The 23,907-nt window shown below is 37.8% G+C and overlaps 1 protein-coding gene across 10 annotated transcripts in view; it reads left to right on the forward strand.

The window, feature by feature from the left end:
• The window catches only part of mapk10 (mitogen-activated protein kinase 10), a 402,326-nt gene that overhangs the window by 146,829 nt on the left and 231,590 nt on the right, over positions 1 to 23,907 (forward strand). For 8 of the 10 annotated variants that reach the window (XM_051928085.1, XM_051928087.1, XM_051928086.1 and 5 more), the window contains one exon: positions 9,044 to 9,115. In XM_051928085.1, coding sequence (XP_051784045.1) covers positions 9,044 to 9,115 — 72 coding nt within the window. Of the gene's footprint in view, positions 1 to 9,043; positions 9,142 to 23,907 lie in introns of all 10 variants that reach the window. The other 2 variants (XM_051928092.1, XM_051928093.1) reach the window with 2 other exon arrangements.

Genomic DNA, 23,907 nt, shown 5'->3' on the forward strand with positions numbered 1-23,907 from the left:
ACTAAATAAACTTCTGGGTTGATGCATATCATCTAGCTTGAATAACCTGAGATGATAACACTCCATTTTTGAGAACTATTCCATAGTTATAATAGTGCCTTTTCAAAGTTGTAAGCTACCTAAAAAAGGAAGTGACAGTGGTTAAGAACGATGAAGATGTACAATTGTTAGCTTCTCTTCTGGGACTACATATGAAACAGCCAATATTCAGTTTTTCTCTAAATGAAGAGGATAGGATGTTCATCAGAATGTATTATATCATTTGAAAGCTAACAATGCTATGGGTTGCTAAATATTGCTAAATAACATGAACAACGTATTCTGGATTCTATTTTCCCCTTTATGCAAGTATGGTTTTTATTAGGCATGGTATTTATTTTTTTGTGGCATGCTTTTGTAATTAAATAACCCCCAGGCCTTTAAAATGTCATTGTTATGAAGCAAGTATTACAAATATACAAAGTCTGCTACAAATAGAAATGTCATGCTTGAGAGATTCTGTACTCTATTTACTTTGTATTCGTAAAGTATCTGTATTGTACTTGATTTGTAATCATAAACCATGTTGTGGTATTTCCTTTTTCAATAATTAGAACATAAATAATTAAACAAAGGAAATATTTAATTTTTCAAAGTTGGTTTCTATACAACTTCTGGATGATGAAACATTTCATAAATTCTGAACAGATTATCTATCCATCCAACCATATGTTTGTGTTTTAGCCCACTTATCCAATTCATTGTTGTGGAGAAATTATACAGATGATTTTACATGTAATCTGTTTATTGTAAGGAACAACACTGTGAATATAAAATGCTAGAGATATGGGGTTTTAGGTGTTGCCTAAAAAGTGAATTTGCATGTTGTAGAATGAAGTGGCATAAGTGACTTTACATTTAATAATAGTTGTTACATCCTGAATAAACTTAAGTTACATTTGTTAGCTTTTTGCTCAGTATTGCATAGAGACAACCTTCATTTCATTTCATGAAAGGTTATCTGATAAGAGATGCAATACTCCTGATGCGCAATTACGTGGAAACACTATTTGTAAAAAAATGGAGTATAACTAGTGATCACGTTTAAATTATTTTCTGTATCTTCTCTTTATGATTATCTTAAGGTAATTGGTGACACCAAAGGAGAATCGGGACACTTGTTCAAGTTGACCTGATAAAACTCAGTGTTACTCTAGGCTGGGCTTTATCTGGTGATCCATGTAGTACTGATTTTGCTAAATGGAAGCATCTTTTAATTCCTAGTAAAGAAAATAAAGGAAACTATTTTGAAGTGCAAATGAAACTGAAAAATTCAGAAGAAATTTTTTATTTGACTACTTTGCATTATCTTCAGCTCTAGTTGGATTTTTTTTGCCACAACTAACACTAATTTTAGAAAATGCTCATCAAAAATTATGTTCTGAAGTGTAATATTTATGAAAGTATACCTAACCTTAATTTGGTGTTCAAATGTATATTGTGTGTAGACTCAAATGGGCCAGTTTAGTGTTGTCAGTTTCTTTAAACTACTGTATAGGTGGAAATGAGCTGTGTCATTAACAAGAACTAATGAAAGGCTTGTCTGTCCATGAGCAGCCTAATGGAAACATTGTCTATTTGCATGAGGTTTACTCAAGGTCACCCAACTTTTCCTCTCACATTATGAAGATGTGCATATTAAGGTAGATGACAGCTTAGTTTGTTTTGAGTGGGTTGGTGTGTTCATCAGACTACCTTTCAGTGGACTGGTTCTTCATCCAGCCCCAGTCTTTGCACTATATTTATAGGTTCATATGTTCAATATTGTCACACGTACAGTGAAGCACACTATACAGAAATAAACTGAATTGAATTGAATGTAGACTACAGTGAAATTCTTACTTGCTTGTACTAATTAAAACGTAGCATTTTGCAACTCTCCAGTACCATGATCAGTAAATATTACTACCTTACCTCAGAATATCTGTCTCTCCATACCACAAAACTTTTGTCTTTCTTACCATGTAGTGCTGTTCGGATAAGCATCAGGTTCATGATCTGTCAGTAACAGAGAAAGATAAGAATGACACCAATATCCATCCATCCATCCATTTTCCAACCCGCTGAATCCGAACACAGGGTCACGGGGGCCTGCTGGAGCCAATCCCAGCCAACACAGGGCACAAGGCAGGAAACAATCCTGGGCAGGGTGCCAACCCACCGCAGGACACACACAAACACACCCACACACCAAGCACACACTAGGGCCAATTTAGAATCGCCAATCCACCTAACCTGCATGTCTTTGGAATGTGGGAGGAAACCGGAGCGCCCGGAGGAAACCCACGCAGACACGGGGAGAACATGCAAACTCCACGCAGGGTGGACCCGGGAATTGAACCCAGGTCCCCAGATCTCCCAACTGCGAGGCAGCAGCGCTACCCACTGCGCCACCGTGCCGCCCATGACACCAATATGATGAGACATATTCTTTGAAAGTATTTTGGGCTTGAAGTGAAGTTAGTGCATGAATTTCCTCATTAACATTATTACCTGCAGTACATTCTTTTTACTTTATTTTCAAATGAAACCTCAAAGAATTTATCTCTGTTTAATGTATTATTCTTATCAATAGTAAAGACTTTAGTTATGTATTTACAGAAATATTCTCGAAAAAGTAGGTTTTGAAGAAATCCATTCATCCATATTCATAGCTATTTAATTATGTTTAGAGTTGCTGGAAGCCAGAGTAGCATCATGCACAGTGCAGGAACCAGTCCTGGGCAGCATGCCCACCTATTGCAGGGTGAACCCACGAAGCTAATGTTGTGGGTAGTGATAATATGTACACAACTGTGCTGCCCACTTTCAGGCCATCATTTGTATTGTTTGGCTACTGTGCATCAAAAGCAAATAAATGAAATTTAAATTTCAGAAAAAGTGATTTATAATTGTCCACGTCTTTCTCGTCAGAATGACTTCTTACATTGATCATTGCTGACAAGATACTTTTAAACAACTAGCAAGAAAAAACCATAAATAAGTGATACATTATTCTTTATTTGGTAGTTGTTTAAAAAACATCTATGCAATTACGCTGGAAATTAACTTCACACTGTACCATTAACTGTAAAACTTCATTTTAATTATCATTTGAATAAACTATGTAAACTCTTTTAACACCAACCATATATTTTTAAAGGCCTCCAGGATAAAGGCTTCTGCTCGAAAGTAAGGTTAATGATTTTGATGGCAAATATCTGAATAACATTAAAAAATGTAATTACTAAAAGTAGCTATAAAGAGTCTTGAGTCAATCCAGCATAGACAGCTTTAACAGCAGAGATTTCTCAAACATATTTTCCCCCAGCGATTAATAATATTAAATTGTATTGTATTGTATTGTATTGTATAGGTGCAGCAGCTTTATTTCTCTGAACAGATTAGCTAATTTTAAGTGAACACTTTATCCTGGCATGTTTTGCTTGGTGTGAGCAGTCGGTGGATTTACACTGGAATAGTTAGAGCAGGTACTCAAGTGCAGATTAAATGGCATGATCGTAATTTGGAAATGAGGGATTCATTTGTATTGATGAGTGTATAAGTTCCATGTTTAGCATTAAATATTTCATTTCCTTATTACTGAGTAATGTTCTTATGCAACCAGGTAATTTATTTAAATCTATACAGTATACATGGTGAGTTAAAATTATGTTAACACTACTGGTACTGCTATGTATATACTTATATATTCAATTTTTATGGACAATTTATGTGCCACATATGGTACATGTGTTAAACATGATGGCGAACAAGTTGAGACATTCCTGTAAATCATCTTGCACATTTGAAGTACTGTATGTTTTGTGAATAAATTGTTTCCGCCATTCAAATATTAACATAATTTTTAATCACCCTGTATATATAAATATTTTATTTTAAGTTGGCTTCATTGTTCAGTTCCTTTCTTTTCATTCTTTTTTGTTTCCAAAAAGAAATTCATTCTTTCTTGTCCTTCCAAAGGGGGTGTTCATTAAATCCATAAACCCAGGTATTCCTTAACAACTTAAATGTTTTCCTTTATTGCTTATTCGGCTACAGTGCATAAAATGAAGTCTATTCTATGTAGAAGTTTTTTTACATATAGGTTTACAAAGTTTAGGTAATTTTTCACTATTAATCAGTAATTAGTTTTTGAAACAGAAACAGACTTTACATGTACATAGCTGAAGCAACTGTCAGTTGTGACATTTTATTCTGAAAAGGGGACAAAGTGGGTTCAGGGTTTAGTGATGCTGCTTCCGAGTTAGAATATACGTGCCATTTAAAAAACTGTCTTTGTGGAGTTTACATGTTCTTCCTTTGCCTGAATGCTTCTTCCAGATACTTTAGTGTCCTCTATTGTCTAAATAATATAATTGATTACTATCTTAATCTTTGTGAGTGAGACCATAAGACTTGCATCGTTCTTCATCTGAAGAGGGTCATTTCAGTACCACCAGGAATATTGACCTTTGTCTCCATTAGTTTAAGCATGTGAAACTGGATGCCACTATGGCCTAGGAAGCCTAACATCATTTATCTTAATGAAACTGGAATAGAGTGCTGTTTGAGTCACTATGAATTAAGAATCATTGGCTGTGAAACACTTTGGTTTTAGTGCCAATGTTTCTGTCTAAATGAAGGTTTTGGAATTGCCATCTGATCATGACATGACAGTCATATTATTACCACATGAGCTTGAAAATAAATTCTATTGCATACTGTAACTGCGGCGTTATCTCATGCTGTAACAGTGTTGACTGAACATGACCCTACGTTTCACAATTTCATAGTCCATAGACTATGCCTACAAATTATAGCTAACCTAGGGAGGCAATGTCTATCCAGGACAGACATCTCTCTGATGACTGCAGGTACATTTGAGTATTTGGACTTCACAGTGGCATCTCTGTTAAATGGAGGCAGACGTCTGACATTTGTCATATTGAAAGAGACAAGTGCTGGTAATTTAGTTACTGCAGCAGTTACAGTGTATGTATATGTTACGTGTTAGTTTATGGATTCCTGCATATGCCATTCTAGTGCATTAATATGAAAATAGCCCAGTACAAATAAATTTATTCCAACAGTAGTTTAGGAAGATTTTTGTACAGTGGTTAGTTTTAAGTAGTTTCATAGAAGAGTTTTATATGTAAAGCATATAAATAAATAAAAATATAATATTAATTAAAAAAGGCATTCAAGATTAACATTTTTGACAAAGAAACCTATTACCACAGAACAAAGAGTGCAATTTTGAGGTTCTTTATCAAAAACTTATCAAAGCACACTAGATAAAGAGAATTGATAACAGGCTATAATGAAACACCAAAAGCGCAAAACCCAGCTGCCTGGTTAAACCTGGAAATTTGAGATTTTGTCCCTAATTGTGAGGTGGGCCAATTTGTCTACTTGCCCATTCATGAATCGCTGACACCTGCTCATGTACCTCCTAATCTCTCTCCTTCTCTGTCCACTCAGTTGCTGTGTTATCCATGGTGTCAGATGATCCCTTTCCCCAACTCATCATTCTGCTTTATGGTCTGTCTCTGGCATGGGAGTGGTATTTAATCTGAAAATTGTTTCACCATCTCCTCAGAACACCCTTTGGTGGAAAAGGTGAATCCACCATGGATGTAGTGTGAGCAGGCACATCATTGTGAAATGGTTTGACAGCTTTTCCCTGATTGACTGCTACAAACACTGAAACAAACCAGCATAATACTGACTGATGACAAGGACATTGTGGGGCACATAATTAGTGCTGAACACACCCTCACTATCATAAAAAATTATGAATCAGATTTTTTTTGGTTTTAAAGAATATATCCACTTTTATTGTTTGATATTGATATTGTCGGAAATAGTTAAGCATCACATTTATACCTGTCCCAATAGATCAGTTTGAGATACTCCTTGGTGCATTTGGATATGTGATGATTAATTTCAGTACTGAATGTTCTGGGCACCCAGTGTGCATAGGCCTTGCTTATGTGTAATTGTTCAGGAAGACTGGATTCAACTGAGTTATAAAATATCCTTACATTCTCTGCTCACTTATGCACATTAACCTTTAATTATTTATTACAATTTGCTCCATGCTGGAATCATTTTCTTCTTTCATTATTTTTGAAGGCCAGCCAGACTTTGAGTCATCTTCACGAGACATCTTGCCATGAGAGAATTCTTAACTTCTTATCACCTGACTGTGGTATATGAGGGGATCTGGTACTGGTACACATTGACAAGGCTGTATTATTCTTTATGATGAGAATTTCAGTAGTAGAGGGATACTTTAGTTGGTGTTTTTCAGTTCCATGATGACACGGCTCTATAATGTACTATATATACCAAAAATTCCAGAAGTTTGTAATTCATATATTTTCATACACAGAAGCTAATTTTTGTCGCTTACAATACCTACACTGTAAAATATTCTTTTCTGGTTCAGAATCAAAATGTTTTGATAACCCGTTATAAATGAACAATATTAGCTGATAATAAAGAATATATGTACAGAGAAAGTAAACTAAATGAAACAGTTCAGTGAATTAAGCACAACTGACATGTCATGTTTATTATTATTTGATGTTGTTTGTGTTTTTTTATTATTGTTTTTCCTACTGGAAGGATTTGGTTGTGCTATTATTATTTTTTTTGCCTTCCATTCCTTATTATCTTTCCAATCCACAAACTATTTTTTCCACTTCTGTTGTATTTGTGCTCCATTTTCTTTACAAACGTACCATTTTCTATCCCTTGGTGCATTCCTTTTCTTTTTCTATTTAGTTACTTTGACTTTGGCTTCATTTCATCTATGGGATGGCTTCTGGTAACAGTTGATCCTGTTTGTTTTATCATGCTGTTGGTATTTAATTGGGGTTGTGCAAGAGATGTAAACAGACTTATTTGCTGTAAATAAATAAAGGTTCTTTCTGTGGGATGGGTCTTTTGGGAACAAAACATGGTTCCTCTATGGCATCACTGTGATGAACCACTCTGGCACCTTTTATTTTTAAGAGGATAGATAGATAGATAGATAGATAGATAGATAGATAGATAGATAGATAGATAGATAGATAGATAGATAGATAGATAGATAGATAGATAGATAGATAGATAGATAGATAGATAGATAGATAGATAGTAATACTATATGGGAGCTGGGTGTTGAAATTATGAAGAATTGAGCAGTAGAAACAATGACACTAAAGAGAACGTGTAAGATAATGCAACATTTCAGTTTAATCTTGGTACAAATACATCTATCTATCTATCTATCTATCTATCTATCTATCTATCTATCTATCTATCTATCTATCTATCTATCTATCTATCTATCTATCTATCTATCTATCTATCTATCTATCTATCTATCTATCTATCTATCTATCTATCTATCTATCTATCTATCTATCTATCTATCTATCTATCTATCTATTTGTACCAAGATTAAACTGAAATGTTGCATTATCTTACACGTTCTCTTTAGTGTCATTGTTTCTACTGCTCAATTCTTCATAATTTCAACACCCAGCTCCCATATAGTATTAGTGTTGTGAGATGTTTTCTCACAGCTCCTTTATGATACTTTTTGGCCATTGTGCCTCCCTACTGTTTATCACCAATCAATTATTCATTGTAAGCACACTCAACTGTAGTTCTGTGCTCAGAATTAAAGTCTATTTTTTTAAGGCTCTTAATTTTTTGTAGGGTTTCAGTGTTGTTTTCCCTTTTTTAATGGATTCAGTCCTGTTCAGTGCCTGCTATCAGCTTCATTAGACAATTAAGCCTTTTTCAAATGAAGTGAGCAAGAACAAAGTCCATCAATAGAACAATTACTTCTTGAACCCAAGTCTAGCTTGTTGTGTAGCCACTCTTTGCACTGGAATTAATCATTTGCTTCAAAACCTCTTATTAAATTGTATAGTGAGTAAAATTCTTTTAGTTTGTGAGTGATTTCCTTCTTTGTTTCTGTTGTTCATATCATGTTCATCATTAAACACAAGAGTAACATTTATTTTTTCAAGCCTGCTTAATCTAGTTTAGGGTTATGGGGGGTTCATAGCTTATCTCATTGGCATTGTGGACAAGGTGTTAACCAGCCATGAACAGGGTGCCAGTCCATTGGAGAGTCACGCATGCACTTGCCTGTACAGAACCAATTTGAAATTGCCAGTTGACCCATCATGGGAATGCAAGAGGGAAAACCGAAATAATGTGAGAAAACCTCATACAAACTAACGACATGTAGACAACAACACAGTATGCAACTTGAACTCAGGAACACTTAGCACTTACCATTTCTTAGTGTAAAATATGTTTTTATTAAAACATTAGATTTAGACAAGAACATGCTATTTGGCCCAACAAAGCTTGACAGTCCTATCCACTCATTTTGTCCAAAACAACATGAGTTGAGTTTTCAACATAACAGTTGAGTTTTGAAGGTCTCTAAAGTCCTACCGTCTAACACACTACTTGGTAATTTATTCAATGTGTTTTATTGCTCAGTGTGAAGAAAAATGTCTGAATGTTTGTGCAAAATTTGTCCTTAACAATTTTTTCCAACTGTGTCTTCATGTTCCTGATGAACTCATTTTAAAATAACAAGTCTTGATACACTGTACTAATTCCTTTCATAATTTGAAACACTTCAATCATGTTACCTCTTTATCTTCTTTTGCTTAAACTGGAAAGGCTCAGCTATTTTAATTTTTTCTCATAAATCATCCTCTGCATTCCTGCAATCAGTCTAGTCGCTCTTCTCTGGAGTTTTTCTGGTGCTGCTTTGTCTTTTTTGTAGCCTGGAGATGAACACTGCACTTAGTTTTGTTTCGTTTTGTTAAAAGAGAGTATCAAGTTTTGTGGCAAAAATATAGTAGTTGAACAAGAAATAAACAAATTTTTGCTTAAATTTGTTTATTAATGGTTCATTTTACATTCAGTTCTTTTGTTGAAATATGAATTATATTTAATGCATATGTCGTAACAATGCTTTTCCTCTTGATTTTCTTCCCAGGTATTTCTGAGCCGCCATTTCTTGTATTACTGCAGCGAACCTATCCTGGATGTGAAGATTGCCTTTTGTCAGGTGTGTGTTCCTTACAGGTAAACAAGGTACAGTATTCATTCACTTGTATTTCTGTTGCATTTTTTGTATTTCTTAAGCTGTCACTTGCAAAAACATAAGCCAGTGAATTCAATTTAAAATCCATTTTTATGTTTGTCTAACATTAACATCAGTTGCATATTTAAAGTTGCTCAGTTTATTCTTTTGCATATCACTGTCAATTTGATGTTGCCTTCCTTTTGCATTTTGGTGTGGGATTGGAAGACTTATTGTACATTTATCGTGCTGCAGAACAACAAGAAAATGAGGACGTGATTGAATCATAGTTAAGGGCTCACATTTTCACCACTTTGAAATGCACTATTTTAGCTTAGGTGCAGTTATATGAGGGGCAACAAACACCTAGCAGGTTTTAGAGGAAGAGATAAAAGTAGTGGCATACATTTTTTTCTCTGTTTCCAGTCATGTTGTCCAAAACATCTATGAATAAAAATTAATTCTGAAATTTTGAAACGGTACCAATAGTCATTTTCCATGATACTGATTCTATTCCTGCGGTGGGCTGGCACCCTGCCTGAGGTTTGTTCTTACCTTGCGCCCAGTGCTGGCTGAGATTGGCTCCAGCAGACCTCTGTGATCCTGTGTTAGGTTATAACGGGTTGGACAATGACTGACTGACTGATTCTATTCGTATCAAATGCACTTTCCTGCTTGCTCCTTCTTTTGGCAGCGACTTCAGACTCATAGAATACTGCACACACTCACACACATACACACTTCTCTCCACAAAGAGCAGCAGCACCACATCCTCTCACTTAATGTGTTGCTGTTCAGAATTAACTGAGAGAACTGCAGCCTTCAAACAAAAGTGTCCTGCCCCTTTTGATTTAGCACCGGCACGTTAAGATGTGATTGTTTCTTAATCCCTTTTTTACTTGTGTACCATTGCTTGCCATTTCTCTTTTTGATTTTACACAGTCTTCATTGGTAAAGCTGCTTCTTCTGCAATTTGCTCCTGGACCCTGAATTCGTAGTTGAAAAGTGTGTTATCTTTTATTTTTGGTTTTGCAGGGTGTTCTTTCAAAGTTGACATTAAACTTTATTAAAAGATTTTTGAAAAATTCTACTTTTCATAAAGTGTTTACTTTTCTCTTCAACAAGAATAGTGTGCAAGCTGTGTAATATAAGTAATAAACTAAATTCTTTATTGAGATCTGTAAAAGAGGAAATTTAAATATGATGTAAACAGTGAAATAACTAATAATAATAACAATATTTAATTTGTTTCTTGAAGGCCATAAAGTCTATACAAAGACTTTTGAAAGACAAACAACTAAAAGAAATGTACTCCTCCACTTTCTGTACTTGGTGCCTTGTTAAATGTTTACTCAGGTACTTTCCCTGTCTATTTTGTTGGAATATCAAGAAAGTTTGGAAATCGCTGCTTTAGGCTACAGTGATGTTTACCGAAGATTTCACTGCTTGGATTCTAAAGACTTGTGACTGTGTGACAGTGTCAGAGGTTTTTAAACAAGTACACTACCTCAAGAACAATTGCCATCATCAACATTAATCTTACCACACAGTAAGGAGACCTGGGTTTACATCCTGGGTCTTCCCTGTGTGGAGTTTGCATGTTGTCCATGTGTCTACATGGGTTTCCTCCGGGTGCTCTGGATTCCTCCCACTGTTCAAAGACGTGCAGGTTAGTTGGATTAGCGATGCTAAATTAACTCTAATTTGTATGTGTCTGTGTGTATGCGTATGTGTGTGTGTGTGCGTTTGCCTTGCACCCTGTCCAGGGTTTGTTCCTGCCTTGCATCCACTGCTAGATAGGATGTGTTCCAGCACCCCCTTCAACCCTGTTCAGGACAAATATTATGACAATATCAAACTATTGTTAATGTTCATATGGGAGTGCAATGTTGTTGTTTTTGACATTTTAGTGGATTTTGAACAAGAAAGAGAAGTGGAAAGAGAGGAGAAGAGCAATGGAAAGAGAGAGTGGGAAAGAGTAGTAGAAGGTAGGTTATGATGATTAGTGAGCAGCAGTATGATTTCATGCTAGGAAAGAGCACCACAGATGTGATGTTTGCTCTCAGGATGTTGAACATGCAGAAGTATAGAGAAGACCAGAAGGAGTTGCATTGCTTCTTTGTAGACCTGGAGAAAGCATATGACAGGGTGCTTCTAGAGGAGTTTGTGGTATTGTATGAGGCAGTTGGGAGTGGCAGAGAAGTATGTAAGAGTTATAAAGGATATGTACAAGGGAAGTGTGACAGTGGTGAGGTCTGCAGTAGGAGTGACGGATGCATTCAACGTGGAGGTGGGATTACATCAGGGATTGGCTCTGACCCCTTTCTTATTTGCAGTGGTGATGGACAGGTTGACAGATGAGATTAGACAGGAGTCCCCGTAGACTATGATGTTTTGCTGATGACATTGTGATCTTTAGCGAGAGTAGGGAGCAAGTTGAGGAGACCCTGGAGTGGTGGAGATATGCTGTAGAAAGGCGAGGAATGATGGTCAGTAGGAACAAGATAGAATACATGTGTGTAAATGAGAGAGAGAGGTCATTGGAATGGTGAGGTTGGAGGGAGTAGAGTTGGTGAAGGTGCATGAGTTTAAACACTTGGGATCAACAGTGCAGAGTAACGAGGATTGCATAAGAGAGGTAAAAAGAGAGTGCAGACAGGGTGGAGAAGAGTGTCAGGAGTAATTTGTGACAGATGTGTATCAGCAAGAGTGAAAGGGAAGATCTACAGAATGGTAGTGAGACCAGCTACAGTATGTTATATGGGTTGGAGACAGTGGCACTGACCAGAAAACAGGTGACAGAGCTGGAGGAGGCAGAGTTAAAGATATTAAGATTTGCACTGGGTGTGACGAGGATGGACAGGATTAGAAATGAGTACATTAGAGGGTCAGCTCAAGTTGGACAGTTAGGAGACAAAGTCAGAGAGGCGAGATTGCATTGGTTTGGATATGCTCAGGGAAAAGATGGTGGGTATATTTTGAAAAGGATGCTAAGGATAGAGCTGCCAAGCAAGAGGAAAAGAGGAAGGCCTAAGAGAAGGATGTGGTGAGAGAGGACATGCAGGTGCAAGATGCAGAGGACAGGAAGATATGGAAAAAGATGATCCACTGTGGCAACCCCTAACGAGAGCAGCCAAAAGAAGAAGACGTGGATTTTGAACAAGTGCAGAATCTTGAGAGGAGTCTAGTTTTCTTTACATAGTTTTTTTTTATAAGAAATTTTGATCTTCAATTTTACCCCTCATCTATGATAACGAAAATGGTATTGAATATCGGCACTCTTCAAAATATTGTGTTTAGAATTTCGGTATCATCATTATCCTACAGTAGTTTCCAGATGGACCTATGATTCAAGTGTCTGGTACATTATATTTTTGGGTCTGAATTTTTTTCTGGTGTCCTTTGTTCAGTTTGTTTTAGTGGTGTCACTTTATTTCCTATCCCTTAAATCCCAAAATGCATGTGTTGTGGGTTTTTTTCATAGATGCTGTTTTTTAAATGAGAAGGTACACAGCATATGCCCCAGAAGAAACACATTTCCGTTTTAGAGCACTGTGCAAATTTATAATTGCAATTCAAATAAATCAAAAAATACAATTAAATTAAACACAAAAAAGCATAGAACAAAACATGAAAAGGTTATGCAATATGTATATGCAGTCATCTGTAGGGGTACTTAAAGGAAAAAAAACAACAGACTAAATGGAATCCTAGCTGCCCATTTGTCAAAGTAATTATGCTGTGCACCCAGTTTGTTTGATGGGATACCTAATGCACTTGCTCACCTTAAAAGCACAACACTCTATTTTGATTCAATTTCTTCAATTCTTTAAATAATTCTGGCCGTACTTACACCACTTAAATCTTTGTTAACTATTCACCTAAAGACACCATAGCTAGACAGGGTTTTAAAGCCATGGCTAAGAACTTGTATACATCCTTGATTGCCTTGGGAATAATGTTTGATGACAGAACAGGGTTGTGGAAACCTTGGGTCTGTCTTCTAGCACTCATTGGAGGTCTGAAATGTGAAAGTACTGCTCATAAGATGGATTTAAAAATCATAGTGGCTTTACCACTATTAACTTTGAGGTAGTGTTCAGAAACCTTTACAAAGGTTAGCATAATGTTAGATTATATAACACTATGTACAGAGTACAACTCAAAAAAAAGTTATGCTTAAACTTTATAACATTCTGATGAGGCCTCATCTGGAGTACTGCATGCAAATTTGGTCTCCGGGGTATAAAAAAGACATAACAGCATTTGAAAAAGTCCAGAGAAGAGTGACTAGGTGATTCTAGGGTAGCTGGGTATGAGTTATAAGGAAAAATGAAAGGTGTTGAACTGTTTCAGTTTAAGCAAATGGAGATTAACAGGTGACAGAGATTACCAAGAACTTGGGGGCACAGTGCGAAACTTGTTCAGGTTAAATTTAGAAAAAACATATTTTTCTTCACACGGGTAACTATATACAGAATACATGAAATAAGTAATGTGGTAGACAGTAGGACTCTAGGGACATTCAAAACTCGAGTTGATGTTCTTTTGGTAGAATTGGCTGGATAAAATTGGTGAGCTTTGTTCGGCTGAATGACCTGTTCTTATATTCTAAAAATTCCCCGGAGTGTGTGACATTTGTGATGTAATTAGATAGCATTTCTGAGGTTTTTGAGTTTGCAGGTATACTTTAGTGTTGGTTTTTTTACTTCCCGGTTTAATATTTCTTGCTCTACTCGAGTTCTAGCTAATATTTTCAGTTTTAATGAAAGACTGTAGTGACTTATGGGTCAGCCATTGACTTGTTTATTACTACATGTGTCCCCCAGTCATATTCATATATCTTTCTGTCTCCTTCAGATCGGTAGAACTAACCGGGAGAGCAGTGTCACCCCACTGCTACCTTAACACTAGAATTCCTGAAGCCTACAAAAAAAGTTATAATGCCGGGCCACCCTAAATTCTTTCGCACCTTGTCTTTATCATCTATGTTTTGCAAATGTGTCGATCATCACAAGCAGAGAGCAGCCTGCTATCCCATCCCCCACCAACGCAGCTGAAGTGAGACACAAAATTCTCAGAACTGAAGTCTGTTTATCTGGGTGTGAGGTGCCATGAGTTGTATAGGGTAAATAATATATCATTTGGAATACATACTTTTCATGTGTGTTCCGTGTCTGCAAAGATCTGGGTAAATGTAGGTTGACAGGAAATGCGAGGCAAGAAATGTTGAACCCATAACTAAAACAGAAACTTTTTTTCATTTTATTCTAATAATTGGCATAATGCTGACATGAAGTGTATAATGTGTGAAGTCTGAAATCCAAATATCAAATTAACACTTTCAAATAATGTATAACAAAACAATTGTGCTTTTATTCATGAATTTAAACAAAGGAAAAGAAATTATTCAATTTACATCGGGGTGCCCACACTTTTTCAGCTTGCAAGCTACTTATAAATGACTAAGTCCAAATGATCTATCCATCCATCCATCCATTTTCCAACCTGCTGAATCCGAACACAGGGTCACGGGGGTCTGCTGGAGCCAATCCCAGCCAACACAGGGCACAAGGCAGGGAACCAATCCTGGGCAGGGTGCCAACCCACCGCAGGACACACACAAACACACCCACACACCAAGCACACACTAGGGCCAATTTAGAATCGCCAATCCACCTAACCTGCATGTCTTTGGACTGTGGGAGGAAACCGGAGCGCCCGGAGGAAACCCACGCAGACACGGGGAGAACATGCAAACTCCACGCAGGGAGGACCCGGGAAGCGAACCCAGGTATGATCTACCTACCTACTATAAAAATGCAAAACATATATTTATTTATAAATATATTGAGTATTCTTTATTATTATTATTAACTTCCCTTTGGAATATATGAAGTATTTTTGAATTGAATTTGAATTAATCTACAATATATGTTGGTGTACCTTGCATAACTGCATGAACCCATATTGCACAATACAACTCTGTACATTTTTTGTCCTTACCTTACTCTGATGACTTGCACTGAATGGAATCAGCCAGCAATGCATAGTCCGGACAGTAGCTGCTGATAGCCAGCCTCAAGCACACTTCCAGATGATCATCAGTCATGGTGGAATGGCATTTGGACTTAATAATCTTCATGTGGGAAAACTGACTCGCATAAATAAGTGGAGCCGAATAATGCAGTCAAGGAGGTAGCACATTTCCTCATGTTGGGGTACTTTTCCTCTGTGAGTAAGTTCCAGAAATGTCCTTGAGCCTGTGACGATGCGGATTCTGCTCCATGCTCCCATCCGCTGTTAGGGAGCACTTGAACCCTACACCGTCGATAATGTTACTGAGATGAGCTAGACAGTGAGGCAACAATAGCAAGGGGATGATGAAACTGTGCAAAGGTGCTTTTATTTAAAATCCAGCAAAACAAATGAGTGTTCAAATAAAGTGCAGTGTCTACAGTTCAATAAATAATCCGTAAAAGAAATGTGGAGGTTAAAAAAACAATGCAAAAAACAATCCTTTAAAACCGAAGTTAAAATGTTGCTGGAAACAGTCCTTTAAAACAATGACAAGCCCAGTGCTTCTTTTACACTAGCGTCTCACCTGCTTCTCCCATTTGGGCCCTGCAGCAGAGTGACGCCCTCTCTCTGCAGCTGTCCGTCTATCCTTTCTAAACAGGTCTGGAGACCTCCAGATCCTGGCTTCGGTCGCGCTCTCATCCCAGGCCTGAGACTTGGAGTCCTTAATGACCAAGACGCTCACACCAAGGACTTCACCACCAAGCCTCCCGACACCCGCTGCCGTCCCGGCCTTAAGAGACCAGTCGCTCTTCTTCATTGGTCACTCCCGCTACATGGTAACTCAGCGGGAGCAACCATTATTACAACTCCCGGGTGTTGGCCTAACACCCAGGCTTCCCATACAGCTGCTTGCTAGCATTCACTCGCTCGCTCGCTCACCCACACTGGCGCTTTCTCTCTCTCTCTCAATCTCTCTCTCTCTCTCTCGCGTCCTGCTTTCTCCAGCAACCTCCAACTTTTGTTCTCTTTCTTGTTCTTTTCCATTTCCCCTTCTAGCCGACTCGCGCTTCTATATATGCCGAGAGGACATAGCAGCTGCAGCACATTAGCAGCCCCAGAAACAATCATGGATGTGGGCAGTCTCTCACCTGTTCAATTACATGACAAACGCCCACACCGCAGATCGTCCTGAGACCCGCTATAGCCACAACTACCACGCCCCCTCGCTAAGCCGCGAGCGTGGTGTTTATTTATTTAAAACGGCCTTTGTTGAGAGAGCTGTGGACCCACAACACCACAGAGCCCTGGACTTCAGCTGAATGTCAGCTTGTAGTGTCAAAATCGCATCCTCCACTTCAAACGAGTTCAGGTGAAACAGTGTTACAATTTTTGATGCGAGTGAATCAAACTTAGCATCTTCCCGAAAAGGGTAGCACATGAATGTAGCGACTGGCTCAAGTAAAGCAAAGTCTTGAAAGCATTTGTCAAATTCTGACAGGCACTTCTCAATCTGCTCTGTGTAGCATGCACTGTCAAGTTGCACACACGCCTTCCCTTGCATCTCCAGCTCTGACGCAACGTTCTGGAAGTTTGCCAAATCATGGCGCTGCAACTTTGAGGACAGATGTAGCATTTTTCGTTTGAAACCATTAACTGAGCTGATCATATTGATCACGGTTTTGTCTTTTCCTTGTAGCTCTGCATTAAGGTCATTCAACATGTTGGTCACATCGGTTAAAAATGCAAAGTCTATCAGCCACTGGTCATCATTTGGTTGTTTGTATTCTGCATGTTTAGCTACAAGGAAAAATTCCTTAATCTCTGGACAAAGCTCTCGAAATCTTTGCAGGAATTTCCCTCGACTAAGGATTCTTTGATATTTTAGAACTCACTGATTTTGGTTTTACTTTCATTTTAACCACTTGATTTTTTTATTTGGTTTTGTTAAGTTACTTTTTTTTTTTTTTTTTACAATAATGTCATTGGGGCTTCCATATTGTGGAATGGTGTCTATGATACACACTCCCATTGCTGTCATGTGATCTGCAGCAACTCTGGAAGTGATCTCATCGAGATTCTTCCATCTGCCACATATATTCACCCGTTAAAAACTAGATCTGTTCCTTTCTCCTTTTCTGCTCCCTGGTTCACACCTGAACTTCAGCTTTTGAAAGCCAAAGGCCGGCAACTTGTACGGTTGTGTAAAAAAACTGGACTCTTTGTTCACAAAGAGATGTACAGAAACCATATACTTTATTACAAGGACTGTATTGCCCAAACTAAATCTAACTATTATACTCACATTATTTCTTCCAATGAAGGCAACACCAAGTCATTGTTTTCACTGCTTAATAATACAGTAATCCCTCCTCCATCGCGGGGGTTGCGTTCCAGAGCCACCCGCGAAATAAGAAAATCTGCGAAGTAGAAACCATATGTTTATATGGTTATTTTTATATTGTCATGCTTGGGTCACAGATTTGCGCAGAAACACAGGAGGTTGTAGAGAGATAGGAACGTTATTCAAACACTGCAAACAAACATTTGTCTCTTTTTCAAAAGTTTAAACTGTGCTCCATGACAAGACAGAGATGACAGTTCCATCTCACAATTAAAAGAATGCAAACATATCTTCCTCTTCAAAGGAGTGCGCGTCAGGAGCACAGAATGTCACATAGATAGAGAAAACAATCTCTAGCAAACAAATCAATAGGGCTGTTTGGCTTTTAAGTATGCGAAGCACCGCGGCACAAAGCTGTTGAAGGCGGCAGCTCACACCCCCTCCGTCAGGAGCAGGGAGAGAGAGAGACAGAGTTTGTTTTTCAGTCAAAAATCAATACGTGCCCTTCGAGCTTTTAAGTATGCGAAGCACCGTGCAGCATGTCGTTTCAGGAAGCAGCTGCACAAAAGATAGCAACGTGAAGATAATCTTTCAGCATTTTTAGACGAGCGTCCGTATCGTCTAGGTGTGCGAACAGCCCCCCTGCTCAATCCCCCTACGTCAGGGTCAGAGAAAGTCAGCGCAAGAGAGACAGAGAAAAGTAAGTTGGGTAGCTTCTCAGCCATCTGCCAATAGCGTCCCTTGTATGAAATCAACTGGGCAAACCAACTGAGGAAGCATGTACCAGAAATTAAAAGACCCATTGTCCACAGAAATCCACGAACCAGCAAAAAATCAGCGATATATATTTAAATATGCTTACATATAAAATCCGCGATGGAGTGAAGCCGCGAAAGGCGAAGCGCGATATAGCGAGGGATCACTGTATCACACAACCCCCGGATTCTTTACCTTCTCATTTTTACTCAACTGATTTTTCCAATTGGGCGGCACGGTGGTGCAGTGGGTAGCGCTGCTGCCTCGCAGTTGGGAGACCTGGGGACCTGGGTTCGCTTCCCGAGTGCTCCCTGTGTGGAGTTTGCATGTTCTCCCCGTGTCTGCGTGGGTTTCCTCCGGGCACTCCGGTTTCCTCCCACAGTCCAAAGACATGCAGGTTAAGTGGATTGGCGATTCTAAATTGGCCCTAGTGTGTGCTTGGTGTGTGGGTGTGTTTGTGTGTGTCCTGCGGTGGGTTGGCACCCTGCCCGAGATTGGTTCCTGCCTTGTGCCCTGTGTTGGCTGGGATTGGCTCCAGCAGACCCCCGTGACCCTGTGTTCGGATTCAGTGGGTTGGAAAATGGATGGATGGATTTTTCCAATTCCCTTGTGTCCTTTTTTAATGAAAAAATCCAGATGATACACCAGTCTCTTGGTACGGATTCCTCCAGTCTTTATTTGAATTTCACCCACCAATTCACCCATTTTCCTCTTTTCAGCTTCCTACTTTCTCAGAAATCTAAGATCTTGTCTGTAAGTCTAAGCCATCCACCTGTCAACTGGACTCCCTCCCTACAGTTCTAGTCAAAGCCTGCCTCCTCTCTCTGGTCCCTCTTATTTCTACTATAATCCACTCTTCTCCCACTACTGTTCCTTCATCTTTTAAAACTGCTGCAATAACTCCAATACTGAAAAAAAACTGGTGCCGATCCAACTAATTTCAGTAATGTTTGTCCTATTTCTAATCTATCCTTCATTTCCAAAATTCTTGAAAAAATAGTGGCTATTCAACTTCATTCTCATTTATCTCATAATTATATGTATGAACAGTTCCAGTCTGGTTTTCGCTCCCTCCATAGTACAGAAACAGCACTTATAAAAATGACTAATGACCTCCTTATGGCAGCTGATTCTGGTTTAATTACTATTGTCATCCTTCTTTATCTGAGTGCAGCCTTTGACTCTATTTGTCACACTACTCTTATCAATAGATTATTTTCGATTGGCATTACCCACACTCCACTAGATTGGTTCAGATCCTACCTCTCAGGCCGCACTCAGTATGTTCAGCTTAAAACTTTCACATCCCAACCCACCGCTGTTACTTCAGGTGTGCCCCAGGGCTCTGTCCTGGGGCCCCTCCTTTTCATTATTTACTTCCTTCCCCTTAGTAATATCTTTCTTAAATATAACATTAGCTTCCACTGTTATGCTGATGACACCCAGCTCTACCTCACCAGCAAACCTATGTTTTCCTTTCCACCCTCCTCACTTATTGATTGCATAGCAGAAATCAAATCCTGGTTTTCTTCAAATTTTCTTAAAGTAAATAGTGACAAAACTGAGGTTTTCCTCATTGGTACAAAATCAACATTATCCAAAACTGATTATTTTTATTTTGTTATTGATAATTCCTCTGTCTCCCCTTCCCAACAGGTTAAGAGTCTAGGTGTCATCCTTGACAGTACTTTATCTTTTCAGTTCCACATCCATAACATCTCCTGGTCTGCATATTTCCACTTGTGTAACATTAATCATATTCGCCCCTCCCTCACTCCCCACACCATTGCTATCCTTGTTCACAGCCTTGTCACTTCTCGTCTCGATTATTGCAATTCCCTTTTCTTTGTTCTTTCTCGCAAATCTCTTTATAAGCTTCAACTGGTCCAGAATTCAGCTGCCCGCATCATTACTAGAACCCTCTCTATTCACCATATCACTTCCTGCTTGCAGCAGCTTCATTGGCTTCCAGTTCAGTTCTGCATTCAATTCAAAATTCTTCTGTTAACTTTTAAGGCCATCCACAACCTTGCCCCTCCATATCTGTCTGACCTCCTCCATGTTGCCATTTCCTCCCGTACCCTTAAATCCTCTTCCTCCAGCCACTTGACTGTCCCCTTCATCCGTCTTACCATCACGGAGAGCAGAGCATTCAGTTACTCTGCTCCCCAGCTCTGGAACTCACTACCATCTGAGCTTAGAAATATGGAATCATTTTCACTTTTCAAATCTAAACTTAAAACTCATTTGTTTAAGACTGCTTTTTCTCTTTAATTACAATTGCTCTGATTTTAATTTTTATGTTTTAGTTTTGTTTATAATGTGTGTTTTATCTATTGTTTGGTGTCCTTGTGTGTTCAGAAAGGTGCCTACGAATAAATAAAATGTATTATTATTATTATTATCTATTGAACTGGAGTAGCCTTAAAAATTTAGTTAGGAGTGTCAGGCACAAAGAAAAATATTTAAAGAGTGTTGGTATTACTTTGACTTTGACATCTTGTTTATTTTATGAGCATGATTTTCACTTTTGCCTTTGGGTAATGTTTTCTCTTCCTAGTATAATCATGGTTTTGTCTCACCTTTTGTCTGTTATTTCCTGGTCTTCCTCCATACTCACAATAATTCAAAAAATCTCTGCTAGATAGTAAAAAGATGAAGTGAAGAAAGGTAAATAGCAAAAAGATGTATGGAAGAAAAATAATGTTGGTAGACAAAATGTATGCAATAAAAATATATACAGAAGCTCTGAATCGCACAATGAAAACAGTTATGGGATAGCCCTTATCTCGTATGTATGTGAAAATATTTTCTATGTTTGGGATACTTTCTTGTAAGTATGAAATATTTTCATGTACGTGCAAGATACTTTTACGAATGTACAAAATGTTTTCATGTACTAAGGGAAACTTTTACATATGTATGAGATGTTTTCATGTACGTGAAAAAATGCTCTTGCTTGCCGAGTTGATGGAAAGAGATAAGATTTCACTAATTCATACAGGAAGTTATGATTATAACAGATTAGGCTATGTCTGTGCCATTTTGGACATGTGCCAAAGTGTTTTTCCACCTTTCACGATATGATAAGGACATACTTGTTTAGTGGTTTAACAGTTAATGGATGTGCTCTCAGTTTGGATTTGAGAAAAGAAAGAGCAAGCAAGATTCTAGGAGCAGCTAAATTTGATTAATCATGTAACCAAGTACTAAACTGACCACAAGACATAAGCCCAGTTAATTTGTTCTAAATCTAGCCATGCCAACACACATTTGGATTCTCCATAGATCAAGATCAAAACTCAATGAGTTGAGACTATTTTCTCTATATTTAGCCAGGTATGGCCAATGGAAGCATAGCACGTCAGCAGCTGAAGGTTTGGGTCCAAAAGGTTAAGAAAATCTTGGATCTCTTTAAAGATCGGATGATAAGTGATTGTAATAATACACTGAAAAATAGTGAAGATATCAATACCTAGGTATTTAATGAGCTTTAGGAATTGATGAAAGGAAGGAGCTTTGCTTACAGGTATTATTTAAGAGGAGCAGGGCTGAATTAGCTCAAGTAATTTTATTTCCGGAAAGATTTTCAAAAAAGTATATGAATAAAATCAAAGGGGGTTGTTTTTGATGAAAGTTGAAATCCTGCCACTCAGAAAGCTTAAAAATAGGTGCAGGCCTCAAATGACAAGAAACAGACCAGCACTCTACAATTCTGCATCAATTTAGGCGTTACTACCTCAGACAGCCTGGTATCAAACTCAGCTTGCAGGCTCGTAGCCTGCACTACTCCAGAAATGGGACAAATACTTTAATAATCTAAAATGTCCACAGAAGTAGGGAAATGAAAAAAAGTGATAAACCTCTGGCCCAAAAACAAGAAAAAGTCTCTTTAATATTGAAATTTCAAAATGTTTGACATCAAAAACAAAGACCAGAGGCAAATGGAGAAAAAATTAAAACTGCAAGTAATATAAATTAAAAAGCTAACAGCTAGATATGACAAAACTAGCATTACTGATAAATATAAAATTATCAATAAACAAATTAATATTGATCAAATCATACAACATAAAAGACAACAAAAAAATTATCAGTAATATTGCAAAATAATATTTAAAAGACAACAAAAAAGTTAAATAAACAGAAAACACACTTGAGCCAGGTTTAAGATCCTGAGTGCACCAAGGCAAGAAAAAGTAAAAAAGAAAAGGAAAAGTAGAATGGCATCGTCAAGTAGGATTATTCTTTGCAGCGATCCATTAACATTAATAGGTGTAAACTTCTCAAGGAATCATATTGCAGTAGCCAGAGGTTAATGAGTAGTAGTAAAGAATTATGAGGAAAGATGGCACCCCTATGTACTACCCTAGTTAACTGGAAAAGACTGTGACATATTACATATAGTGAACGTTACACTTGTAAGTAGAGAGTGCTTTAACCATTGTAAATTAACAAGGCAAGATAAATGGTTATGGAACTACTGTGTATCCATGTTTAATTTCAAGATGAAAGTAGTAATTGGTCTCAAAAGTTCTGCTACCGCTCAACCATCGAGTGTGTTTTAGCATGCCATATCTCATCATGGTGTGCTGGCTGTACAGCAGCAGACAGGAAAGCTCTGCAGAGGGTAATATCCATGGCAGAGAAAATCATTGGCTGCTCTCTGCCCTCCCTGGAAGATAGCTCCAGTGCCCAATGCCTCTGCAGAGCCAGGAAATGCATTAAAGTCCCTTCCCATTCATGCAAAAACATTAAAAGTAGAACAAAAAGATTTGCAGATAGTTTTTATCCTTGGGTCATCAGAATTTTAAATTCTAAAAACTCATAGAACTGTTAGAATTTTTTTCCCCTTGTATGTACGATTATTACTTTAGTGGATAATAATTTCAGGCCCTTTATTTATTTATGTATGTATTTATTTGTCATAGGATGTGTTCTTTTTATATTATTTGTTTGTGGTTATTTGATGTACTTGCACCATTTACAGATGTAACTTTTACAATTTCATTGTACTGGTACATTGACAATAAAGGCTTCCTTCCTTCCAAAATGTACATGTAGTATATATGTCTCTCCAAGATACATTATGAGTAAAAGGTTTTGCTCTTCAAGGAACTGGTCCTCCTGAAGACTAGGTCTTAAAAGACAATTTCCTGTTGCAGTCTGAGTCTTTAAGTAGTGACGCAGAAGTGGAAGATCAATGGGCACCAGGAGGAAGTGACGTCAGTGGTCCTGCAGATGGTTCTCCTCCACTCTAGGGCAAGCAGAAATCGGATTTGTGGTGTCACATTCAAATTCTTCCCCGTAATATTCAAGCAACCCATCCCTGTTAGACATGTCTTAATCTCACATGCGTGACAACATAATATTATATATTTTGCCAAAGCTCATTGTATGTATGATCTACGACAAAAATTCCCAATTCGAATTGTGGAAAGATTTTTCTGTATCAAATGAATTTTCTACATCTTGGTTCAGGTGCTTTTGGGACAGTGCCTATTACATGGAACAGATGCATGTTTTTACTGGCTGCTTGTTGAGAACAAATAAAACCACTTTGATGTTGTTTTGTCTTGGTAGGGCAATATTTTACTCTACTTTTCCCTTTTGTATTATTAATATGTAGCCTTTGTCAGAATGTCTCAAATCTCACAGA

Source organism: Erpetoichthys calabaricus, chromosome 5 (assembly GCF_900747795.2).
Source record: "Erpetoichthys calabaricus chromosome 5, fErpCal1.3, whole genome shotgun sequence".
Lineage (NCBI taxonomy): Eukaryota > Metazoa > Chordata > Cladistia > Polypteriformes > Polypteridae > Erpetoichthys > Erpetoichthys calabaricus.